The sequence below is a fragment of the Perognathus longimembris genome, chromosome 26, assembly GCF_023159225.1.
Source record: "Perognathus longimembris pacificus isolate PPM17 chromosome 26, ASM2315922v1, whole genome shotgun sequence".
Lineage (NCBI taxonomy): Eukaryota > Metazoa > Chordata > Mammalia > Rodentia > Heteromyidae > Perognathus > Perognathus longimembris.
Window position 1 is genome coordinate 3,782,407 of NC_063186.1, and position 11,952 is coordinate 3,794,358.

Below are 11,952 nucleotides of genomic sequence, written 5' to 3' on the forward strand. Positions count from 1 at the left end.
GGCTTTTCGAGTGGTTCGTTAGCGAGGAGAGTCTCACAGGCTTTCCTGCCCGGGCTGGCTTCGAACCGCGGTCCTCAGATCTCAGCCTCTGGGGTAGCGGGGATTCCTGGCGGGCAGCGCCTGCACGTGTCCCTCACAGCGTGGTGCGCGTCCCAGCCCTGGGCACCTGCCAGGGACCCAGCAGCCCACGGGCTCTGGAGGTGGGGGGGAGCGGGGGGGGGGCGGGGGTGTTGAGGGGAGGCGTCCTCCCCCTGCAATCCCCCTAAGTATGACACAGGGAGGGTCCCCATCTGTACCTGAGCACCTGTTACAGAAAAATAAACAATTCCCCCAGAGCGCGCTCTGCTTCATCCCCATCCAGCTCACGGAGACAACGCCCCGTGTGGGCCGGGGACGGGGCTCGCCTAGCACGCACGAAGCCCTGGGTTCGAGTCCTCCGCACCACATACACAGGAAAAGCCGGAAGTGGCGCTGTGGCTCACGTGGCAGAGTGCTAGCCTTGAGCACAAAGAAGCTCAGGGACAGACAGTGCTCAGGCCCTGAGTTCAAGACCCAGGACTGGCAAAAAAAAAAGTAAAATAGGCAACTCCCAGAGAAATGCTCTATTCACCAAGATATTTTGTTCCAGTGCCAAACAGCCAGCCCGGGCCGCGCTTTCCCATCCCTAGAGTTCGGGAATCAAACAAGAGCTTTGTTCTCTTATTTTGATTTCTTCCATTAAAAATCCCAGACATGCAGGAAGCCCCCACCCAGTCCCGGAGAAGCGGGAGTGGGGCCCGCTGCCCCCCGAGGGGCGGGCGGGCCGGGGCCTGGGGGGTGAAGGTGGGTCCGCCCCCCCCCAGTCTGTCCTGGGTCCCGGCGATCACTGGGGGATAAATAACTGATCACGCGATAAACACGTTTTTAACAAATACATCTGTTGCTTAAAAGAAAATGTCTTCCACGATAAAAACCAGAGAGGAGCAGACACCAGCGCTGACGCCCCCCCCCAGCCCTGCCGTCAGGAAGTGTCAAGGTCACCCCGAGGGTGACAAGTGCCACCCCAAAGACAACCGGCAGGGCTGAGGATGTGGCTTGGCGGTACAGCGCTCGCCTAGCACGCGTGAAGCCCTGGGTTCGAGTCCTGCGCGCCACACACACACACGGAACAAGTCGGAAGTGGGGCTAGCCTGGAGCAAAAAAGCAGCTCAGGCCCTGAGTTCGAGCCCTCAGGGCTGGCCAAGAAAACCAAACCAAAGACACGTGGCAGACTCGGAGCCCCCCACCGCCTCGCTCAGCGCCCCAAGCCGCCGCCCCCGGCCCCCCCCCCACCCCCGCAGAGGTGGTGAGCCCGTGGACGGGAGCCGTGGGCGCGACCCGCAGACACCCCCGGCCCGCGGGGCCCTGCCACCGCCGGGAAGCGAGGAGGAGGCGGACAGAGCCGCGCACGGCCCGGGTTCCTGCCCCGGGGGGGGGGGGTCAGAGCCCCCACCCCGGGGTCACTAAGCAGCCTCGGCTCTGCGTAGGATCTGAGGGGGGCGGGGGGTCCCCACGCTGGAGCTGGGGCCTCTCCGCGGCTCCCGCAAGCCCGGCTGGGGTTTGGGGGATCCCAGCACCGGTGACACGGGGGCGTCCCCCGGAGGATGGAGCCGGCGCTAGGCCCGGCACGCGGGGGGCACCGGGGGCTGGGGCGAGGCCTCGCCACCGTGGCAGCCAGTCCGGGAGCCCCGGCCCCGAGGGGAGCAGCGCCCCGCGGCCCGGCGGGGGGGGGGGGGGCTGTTGATGAACCCGGGGCCGCCTGTCACAGCGCCCTCGGCGGATCCCGGCCCCGAACGCCATTTTCCAGGGGGGGGACGGCGCGCGCAGCTCCCGCCAATCCCCGCGGCCCTCCGGGCGCCCCCCACCCCCGTCCAGGGCCGAGAACCCGGCGTGGGGGGGGGGAGGCCGAGGCGGCCGGGCCCGCGCCGGCGGGAGCCCCGGGGGCCGCCACACCTCCACCCCGGAACAAAGCGCAGGCCCCGGGCGGAGGGGGGCGTCTCGGTCCGACCCCCCCTCCCCTGCCAGGGCGCCGATCACGCACTCACCGCCGGCTCCCGCTCGGCCGGGCTGTGGCCCCTCAGGCCGGGCCCCCACCAGGCAGCGGCCGGCCGGCCCCGGGGCTGCCTGCAGCGGACCGCCCGGAGCCCCGCTCGGGTCCTCCGCCGGCCGCCCGGCGCGCGCTGGCCCCGCCCCGCGCCACGATGGCCCCGCCCCGCGCCACGCCGGCCCCGCCCCCACGCCACGCACGGCCCCGCCCCGCGCGGCCCGGGCCCCGCCCCTGTAGCCCCAGGCCCCGCCCCGCGCCACGCTGGCCCCGCCCCGCGCCACGCCGGCCCCGCCCCGCGCCACGCCGGCCCCGCCCCGCGCCACGCCGGCCCCGCCCCGCGCGGCCCGGGCCCCGCCCCTGTAGCCCAAGTCCCCGCCCCAGGCCCCGCCCCGCGCGGCCCGGGCCCCGCCCCTGTAGCCCAAGTCCCCGCCCCAGGCCCCGCCCACCCGCGCCGCCTTAAAGGGACCGCAGCCCGACCACGTCACGCATGGAGATCGGGATGACGCACCCCTCCCCCGGACACCCCGACCCCCGACCCCCGCCGCCGCCGCACTTACCAGGCCTCCGGCCCCCTTCAAAAGCTGCCCAGCTCCAATCTTCGCAACCTAGGCTGAGGTCCCGGGGTGGGGCGGGGTGGGGTGGGGCCCCCGGGGCTCGGGGCTCCGGGTCCCCCCGGCTTCCGTGGGATGGATCGACGGGGGGGGGGGGCGGGTAGTGCGCGTGACGGCCGCCCCCACGTCGTCGTTTGGGTCCCTCGAGCTCCTCTCCGGCATTTTACCCCGGGCTCTAAAAACAAGAGAGAATTCACCTAAAATCCCGCCCTTGCAGGGGTCCGCAGAGGGGGAGGGGGGAGGGGGGAGGGGGGACGCACGCACTGCGTGGACACGTCAAACTGTAACCCCCTTCTGCAGCTAGTTGAAGGTTTCTGTTTTAATCATTACAAACAACTTGTGGTGCCAATCCCGGGACTTGAACTCAGGACCTGGGCACCGGCCGCTACCGCTGAGCTGCTTTTGCTCAGGGCCGGGACGGGCTCCTTGGCGAGAACACCATTCCTGCCCGGGCTGGCTTTGAACCCGGATCCTCAGAGCCAGGGTGACAGGCCTGGGCCCCCGGGGTCTGCGGTCACATCTCAGCTCTCTCCTGGATTGTTTGGGTTTTTGTTTTAAAGGTGCAACTCAGTGGCTTTCACGGATTTACAAACTCGTGCGACTGTCACTGTGATTTAATTACAAAGAATATTGTGATCACCATCCCCCCCCATTCCCTCCCCACATAAACGTGTGTGATCCGTCCCTCGCCACCCCCTCCGCCCCCCAAAACACACACACACACGCACAATAAAACCCCACTGATTTGATTTCTCGTGCGGCGTGGCCCTTCTGTGACCCGCCTCTGGGAGTTTCCACAAGGGTTTGGTGGCTGCTCTGGGCGGGTGGAGGTAGCCACACTGCATCCCTTCCCATGGCGGAATAATCTCTTGGCTGTGCGCCCAAGGTCGTGCCCATCCCACTCTTCATGAGTATTTAAGTCTCCACTCGGAGGCCATTGAGACTAGAGCTGCTTGGAACTTCCTCACGGGCGACTCCCTAGGAAGCTAGGTTTCCCGAGTGGATTTCTCAGACTGGAATTGCTGGGCAAAAAGTAAAAAGGTTTTCAAGCCGGGCTCCGGTGGCTCACGCCTGCAAGTCCTCGCCACGCAGGAGGCTGAGATCTGAGGATTGCGGTTCGAGGCCAGCCTGGGCGGGAAAGCCTGTGAGACCCCTTACCGCCAATTGAACACCAAATAACCCAGAAGTGGAGCGATGGCGCAAGTGGTGGAGGGGGAAAAAAAAAGGCAGCTCAAGGACAGTGCCCAGAACTCTGAGTTCAAGCCCTGGAAAGTGCTATGTGTCTATCATCCTATCTCAAAAGTGACCAGAGCTGAAGGGGCTGGGAGCGTGGACCAAGCGGTAGAGCACCTAACTAGCAGGTGTGAGATCTCCAGCCCAGCCCAGGGAGGGGGACTGGTGGGAGCCAGCGGAGATGGCCGAGCTGGGAGTGGCAAGGCCAGGCCTTGTGAGCTCTGCACCCGGGTGTGTGTGTGCGTGTGTGTGTGTGCTCTGGGCCACGCCGGGGCCACCGGGTCACGCGCCTGAGGGCCAGTCCCCGGGTGAGGACACAGGTCAGCGTCCCTGCGCTTACTCAAGAGAGGCCCGGGAGGCAGGGAAGGAGCGAAGGTTGCCCCCCCACCCCGCCCCCCGCCCCCCAGGCCTGGGCCATCGGCATCCCAGGCCTCAAAGCCTGGGAACCTGGTGAAGGCGCATAGCCTCTCTTGGTAAAGCTCTGGCCTAGCCCCGTGCCAAACCCTGGGTTCAAGGCCAGGCTTCAAGGTGGAAAGGGGGTGGGGGGAGGGAGAAAAGAGAACCGTTTCTGACTTGCATGACTCGGTAGCAGCACAATGCCTGTTCACTGCAAGTCACTCTTTTAACAAAAAGTTGTTTTTGTTTGGTCAGTGGTAGGACTTGAACTCAGGGCCCGGGTGCTGACCCTGGGTTCTTTTGCTCAAGGCTATGCCATCAGCTCCACTGGGCCTCAGGGCGTCCTGGGGCGCTTTCTGCCCCCCCCCCCCCCCGTGACAGGCAGGAGCCCCGGGCGCCCCGCCAACTTACAGCTTTTATTCCATGGCTCGTCCCGTCCGGGTTGACTTTGAACCGCGGTCCTCGGGTGCCAACCTCCTGAGCAGCCGGGACGGCGGGCATGACTCCCGAGCATCCCGCGGCTCCCGGGACCCCCGCAGGCCCGGCTTGGGGGGGGGGGCGCCTGGCGGGGGGTGGGGGGCGCCGAGGCCGGGAAGGCCGGGAAGGGCACCACGCAGACGGACACGCGCCTCGTCCAATGAGCGCCTGGCTGCCCCGGCGCGCCCTCCCGCCATTGGCCGAGGCCCGGCGTGGGCGGGGCTCGCGCCGCGCCGCGGCCCGGCGTTGCCAGGGCAACCGCAGGCCCGCGGCCGCGCTGATCGGTTACCTGCGGGAAGGGCGCGCGGGGCCTCCGTTTCCCCCGGGGCGCTTTGAGGGGAGGTTCGGGGGCTCCGTCTGAAGGAGGGTCTGCTCTCTGAACCCCCAATCTCCCCCCCACCCGCCCCCCCAGGCACAAGGCTCCGCCATGGGCAGCAAGAAGAAGGAGCTTGCCCTGCAGGTGGGATTCCGATTCCGGGGGTGCTGCGGGCTCGCGGCCCTCGGTGTGAGGCTGGGGGGCCGGCGGGGCGGTGAGGAGCAGGTGGGGGCCGGGTGAAAAGTGGAAAGTCTTCCTTTCCTCTCCTGAGGCCAGTCCCGGGGTTTGAACTCGGGGCGCTGCCCCTGAGCTGCTTTCCCACCTGAGCCACAGCGCCACCTCTGGCCGTTTTCTCTATATGTGGTGCTGGGGAATCGAACCCAGGGCCTCGTGTACACGAGGCAAGCGCTCTACCACTAGGCCACGTTCCCAGCCCAACTTTATATCCTTCTATCCTCAAGTGAAAACGACCATGATCTCAAGCCCCCCGGGCGGACCGACTTTTCCTACTTCAATTTGCACAAACCAAACTGGGCCAGGGCTCTCTTGCTTCCAGTGGTGATAGAAACCACAGGACTTGGACACACACACACACACACGCACACACGCACACGCACACGGAGGAGAGGACAGGCCAGCACAGCGTCCCGTGTCCGTACCCGAGAGGCTGGAGGTAACAGTCTCACAGGGGTTCTCACCCGGGGCTGGCCTTGAACCCCAGGGCCTCAGATTTCAGCCCTTCTGAGTCGATAGGATGACAGGCATGTTCTTAGGTGAGTAGTTCTTTGGGGGGGGGGGGGTGGCAGTAGGAAGGAGAGAGAGGAAGACCTGGAGGAAATGTCTGACACGGTCTCGGTGACCTAAGGTTCGAACCTCTGGCTTCAGGTTCACATCAGCACCCCGGAACTTTGGGAAGAAGTGCTCAGCGCCAAAGGACTCACGGGTGAGCTGCGGTCACGGCGACTGCCGATGCTACCCACGGGCCCGGCCGGGGAGGCGACGAGCTGAGCCCCGACGGGAGCAGCGGGCGTCGCCTGAGCACCCCGGCTCTCGCCCTCGCAGTGGTGGACGTGCACCAGGGCTGGTGCGGGCCCTGCAAGCCCATGCTGGGCCTCTTCCAGAAGATGAGCATGGAGGTGGGGCTGGACCTTCTGCATTTCGCCCTGGTAAGACCCCGGGCACCCCACCACGCACCCCGCCACGGGGAGAGACCGTTAGAGGGGCGGCAAGCGGGCGCTGCCCGTGCAGATCGCAACCGGGCGGAGGGCTGATGTCTCCAGGCAGAGGCGGACCGTCTGGACGTGCTGGAGCAGTACCGGGGCAGGTGTGAGCCCACCTTTCTGTTCTACGCCGTAAGCGCGATTCCGACTGGGGGAGGAGGGCGGCGGCGGGCCTGGATGGGTGGGGGGGGGGAGACCTTGGGGCCTGGGCACAGTTGCACAACCCCCCCCCCCCATCCTCCTCCTCGCCTCCGGAGGAAGGGCCGTCAGGTGTGCGCGTCCCGCGGCTTTGCAGGGGGGGGAGCTGGTGGCCGTGGTCAGGGGCGCGAACGCCCCTCTCCTGCAGAAAACCATCCTGGAGCAGCTGGAGGCCGAGAAGCGGGTGCTGGCCGGCGGCGGGGAGCGCAAGGCGGTGCGTGAGCTCAGGCCCCCCCGGCGCGGGGCGGGGGAGCCGGGGTGACGGGTGTGTATCACCGAGCCCAACTAATGGTTGGGAGGAGGTCTCGTGGGCTTCTCACGTGGCCTCCAACAGCGACCCACTGCATCCCCGTCTCCCGAGTGGCCTGGCGTCATAGTCAACTTGACAGCAGCCAAGCCCCCCGTTTAACTGAAGGGATCAGCAGTGGACACGTTCCGTGTGCCTCAGCTCTCTGCTTCTCTGGATGGAGGAGCCGCTCACATAGCATGTATCTGCCCTGGAATGCTTTTATCTTCTCGCCAACACGTCTCCTCTTTTCCTTTAGCCTCTAGTGCTCATGAAGAGAAGCAGAATGTGAAATTTACAATCCTCATTCATTTCCCTGTTTTCTTTTTTTTTTTTGCCAGTCCTGGGCCTTGAACTCAGGTCCTGGGCACTGTCTCTGAACTTCGTTTTGCTCAAGGCTAGCACTCTGCCACTTGAGCCGCAGCGCCCCTTCCGGCTTTTTCTGTGTATGTGGTCCTGAGGAATCGAACCCAGGGCTCCATGCGTGCTAGGCGAGCGCTCTACCACTAAGCCACCTTCCCAGCCCCATTTCTCTGTTTTCTAACTTGACCCAGCTACTAAGAAGGATCTTGTAAAGTCTCCAAGATACTCAGAATCTGCATCTCCGCTTTCCTTCTGTTCTGTCTTTGAGTCCTTTACACTCAGATTTTCCTGCCCAGCTGTCTTCAAAACGTGATCTTTAGACCTCGGCCTCCCGAGTACCAGGAAATGCCTGGCCCCCTTTTCTGGTCCTTTCTGCGGGGTTCTGACGCGGCTAACTACCTCTGCTCACGATCCACTCGTACTAGATTAAAGACGAGGCTCTTCCTGACGAAGATGAATGGCTTCCGCAGGGCGAGGCTGGCGGAGAGGAAGACGTGGGTGAGTTGTTGGGCGAGTGAGGAAGGCACACTCAGACTTGATGTGGTTTCTGTACCCATGATATATACCAGGCTATTGAGCAATCTGAACCCCGAGAGGATCGAGTCCACGCAATCTTTTGTCTCCAAATACCTGGTCTCGGAACACCTTGAGTCCACTGATCCCCCACTGTGAAATGCCGGTCACATGTCACCAGCTCAATGGCAGAGCGCTTGCCCACACGCAGAAGGCTCTGGGGGGCACATCCCTAGAGCAAAATCAAATTGCTTGCTTGCTTGATTTGATTTTTTGGCGCCAGTCCCGGGGCTCGAACTCAGGGCCTGACCACTGTCTCTTAGCTTTTTCGCCAAAGGCTGGCGCTCTGCCACTTGAACCGCACCTCCTTTCTGCCTTTTTGCTGGTCCTCTGGAAACACGAGTCCCACGGACTTTTCTCTCTGGGCTGGCTTTGAACTGCGATCCTCAGATCTGAGCCTCCGGAGTGACCAGGAGGAGGGGCGTGAGCCATGCCCTCCCCCGTCGGCCTCTCCTCCTCTCAGCCAGGCGGACGCGGCAGGCCAAGCCCGGCTCAGACCAGACTCCACCCGACTCCAGACCCGCAGGGCCCCCGTCGGAAGCCAGGGGAGGGGGCGGGCAGGGAGAGCCAGCCTGCGTGCTCGGAGCCACGGAGCCACGGAGCCTGGAGCCTGGCAGAGAGGCGTGCGGCCTCCCGGTGTCTCTAGCACCAGCGGCTGACATCTTATCCCCCCCCCCCTCAGTGTCTGTGGAGCAGACCTGCACCCTGGCAATCATTAAACCAGACGCCGTGGGCCACGGGAAGGCGGATGAAATCGTCATGAAGGTGAGAGACTTGCTCTGCACCGGTCCTCAAGGCCTCTCTGGTAGCTAGGGAGGGAAGGGGACACTGGAAAAGGGGGTGGTGGTGGGGGACCCCCTCTGCTTCCAGTCAAAGAACTAGAGATGGTAGCTCTGACTGGGACAGAAACCTGGACTTGATCTACCTTACAGCAGACTCAACGTGTGTTTTACAGATCCTGGAAGCCGGGTTCGACATTGTGGCAAATGAAGAGAGAGTTCTGACAGAGACAGAAATGCGACTTTTCTACCACCGCAGGGCTGGAGAGGTGTCTAGCTCTCTGCTCGCGTCCATTCACCAGCTGTGCTTTCCGCGTGTCCACTGGCAGTCGTGTGGGAAGTTAGTGAGGGGCAGGAGAGTGAACAGGAAGTGGTCATGACCTCTGGCTGAAAGGGTCAGGTGTGGTGACCCGTCACCCCCCAGGTACTCCGGAAGTAGAGACAGGAGAATCTCTGTCCAAGGCCAGCCTAGCCGAAGTCTGCACAAGGTCCTGATGAAAAGCAAACTAGCCGGCTAGCCGGCGGCTCACATCTGTAATCTGAGCTTCTCCGGAAGCTGAGATCACAGTTCAAAGGCAGCCTGGGCAGGAAAGTCCGTGAGACTCTTACGTCCAATGAACCACCAGAAAACCAGACGTGGAGCTGTAGCTCCAAGTGGTAGAGCGCTAGCCTTGAGCAAAAGAGCGTCAGGGACAGCGTCCAGGCCCTGAGTTCAAGCCCCACAACGGACCAAAAAAAACCATGACACTCAAAGCTGAAGGACTGGAAATCATGGCTCGAGTCAGAGCACTTACCTAGCGAGTGTGAAGCCCTGAGCTCAATCCCCACGACCGGGGATAAGCGAATGAATGAAACTTGCAAGAAAAGGTGTTTAGTAATGAAATGAAAGGTTGATGAGAACGAGACGCCACAATACCCAGAATTAAGGAAGACTGAAGGCCCTAGACAAGGGCGTGGGCAAAAGACAAGCCAGGGACGGTTCAGAAATCTCAGAAACCAAAGGCTCAGGCTCAGCCCCTAAGTAAACCCCCCCCCCCCCCACTGACAACACGAGACTCATCTACTGGGGAGTCTGGCTGGGCGGGCTTGGGTGTCAGCGCCATCTATCTATCAGGGGTGGGTTGGGGGGGAATAACAATCAGCCATCTATCTATCAGGGGTGGGTTGGGGGGGGGGAATAACAATCAGCCAAACCGGGCCCGAATGGCTGTTCCCCAAAGGGAAAGCGGAACAGTGTTTCTTGAAGAGGAAGAAGGGCGATAACTAACTAAAGGTCTCAACCTTCCACTCGGCAACCCAGCCACCGTGGGATTTCCCTATCGTACGAGTCTCTGACTCTGCCACTGCGGGGTGTGGGGGGTCGGGCTTGCCGAGCCCCGGGTCACCGCCCCTTCCGTGTCCAGGAGGCCTTCGAGACGCTGGTCCAGCACATGTGCAGCGGGCCCAGCCGCCTCCTGATCCTCACCGGGGCGGAGGCCGCCCAGGACGTGGTCGGTGCCTGGAGGGGCCTCGTGGGACCCCGCGACCCGGACGTGGCCAGGAGGGAGCAACCCGAAAGGTGACGTCGACGGGGACCCCTTCCACTTCCGCCGTCCACGCTGGGCAGCCCGGGGGCCCCTGACAGCTCGGCATCCCGTCCAGCCGGACGCACTGGACACGCATGCGCCTCGCTCCTCAGCTCTGTGAGCCGTTCCCCCCCCCCCCCCAATGCACGGGGAACTGAGGAGTCCAAGGACCCGTCCTGGTCCCGTGCAGTCGGGTGGGCTGTTTTGTCACGCAGCCTGGGCGCTGGCCGTCCCTAGCTCTTGCACTCAAGGCTGAAGCGCTCTACCATCTTGAGCCACAGCTCCACTTCTGGTTTTCTGGAAGTTCATTAGGAATAAGAGTGTCACAGACTTCCCCGCCCAGGCCGGCTTTGAACCACGGCCCTCCAACCTCAGTCTCCTCAGTAGGATGACAGGCGGGAGCTGCCAGTGTCCGGCCGTTCCGATCTGCGGTCGGCATTGGTGGGGGGAAGTCCCCCCACTTAAGTCAGCCTGGGCCCCGCAGAGCCCTTCCCCCGCGAGGCTGTGGTGGAAAGCCACGAGGCCCGTGGCCCTCGCCCCACTCCAGCTTTCAGAGCTGGCCTTCTGTGCTGTTTGGGGGGTCAGTTTTTTCCTACAAAGAGAAAGCGGTTCCACAGAAACGCTGGGCGCTCATGGACAGCCGGTAACCATATTGGTAGAAGGCCGAACCAAACACTCATTATTTTTTCATTTTTTATATTTGGACCATGTCGCCAGTCTCCGGGCTCAGTACGGCACAGAAATGCCGTTCAATGCCGTGCATGGGAGCTGGGACCGGGAAGACGCCGGCAGAGAGCTGGCCTTGCTCTTCCCCAACTTCAAGTTTCCAGACAAGGAGGACACGGAAGCCCTGCGGGGTAAGCCACCGGGACCCACGCGGTCTGAGCCAGCGGGACCCGCGCGGTCTGAGCCACCGGGACCCACGCGGTCTGAGCCACCGGGACCCACGCGGTCTGAGCCAGCGGGACCCGCGCGGTCTGAGCCACCGGGACCCGCGCGGTCTGTACCAAAGCCCAGGCCCAGAGGAACTGTGCTCCCCACTATTTAACCTGGGCACTTTGTCTTGTTTTGAAAACGCGGGGCCTCCAGCAGCTCGAGCGACATCGATGACTGAGTTTTCCGTATCTTGGAACTCAGTCCTGATTCTCTCGGGCTGCCTTTTTCAGCCAAGGCTGGTGCTCTACCGTTTGAGCCCCAGCTCCGCGTGTGGCTTTTGGGGTGATTCACTGGCGATGGAGTGTCACGGACGTTCCCGCCCGGGCTGACCGTGACCTGTCACCTTCAGATGGCAGCTTCCTGAGGGCGAGGCCAGGGGCGGGAGCCACCGGGCTTGCGTGATGACACCTGAAGTGCCGGATAAATGCCATTCCTCTTTGGAAATGTTTAACTTCTCCCCCCTAACAAACATAGGAAGCCCCCAGTGCTGCTTCTCCCGGCCCGACTCCTCCCTCGAGGCTGGGGGGGGGGGGTGGCTCTGTTTCCTTGGGGGGAGGGGGGGCGGGCAGGAGGCCTGGGCTGTGGCTGTTTATGAAATGCTACTGAGCATCCGTCACCCCGCAGGCGCTGAGCCCCCCGCGGCGGGCCCCGAGGACGTGGACGGGGACCCCGGGCCGCTCCCCCAGGCCTGTGAGTAGGGGCAAGGCCGCAGAGCCTCCCACCACGTCGGGGAAGGAGCCCGAGGGCGAGACGTGGCTTCGCTGTCCTTTGTGGGCAATAAAAACAACCGTCTACGCTTCCCAGACTTATTAAACGGGAGAAAGGACGAGCGAGCGTGGCCTCTGGGCGTGACAGTCACCAGTGGGCGCGGGGCGGCACGCTCTGCGAAGGCAGCGGTGACGGGGCAGGACAGGGCCTCCTCCGCCCAGGCCAG

At 63.6% G+C, this 11,952-nt stretch overlaps 1 protein-coding gene across 1 annotated transcript; it reads left to right on the forward strand.

The window, feature by feature from the left end:
- The first annotated feature begins 4,942 nt into the window (after positions 1–4,942).
- Nme9 (NME/NM23 family member 9) lies at positions 4,943–11,716 on the forward strand. Its single transcript, XM_048334445.1, has 12 exons — positions 4,943–5,137; positions 5,195–5,323; positions 5,984–6,041; positions 6,161–6,264; positions 6,379–6,450; positions 6,614–6,730; positions 7,591–7,663; positions 8,421–8,503; positions 8,694–8,786; positions 9,921–10,075; positions 10,800–10,939; positions 11,643–11,716. Exons 1-12 carry the CDS (start codon positions 4,943–4,945, stop codon positions 11,714–11,716), a joined length of 1,293 nt encoding a protein of 430 aa, XP_048190402.1.
- Positions 11,717–11,952: the final 236 nt, after the last annotated feature.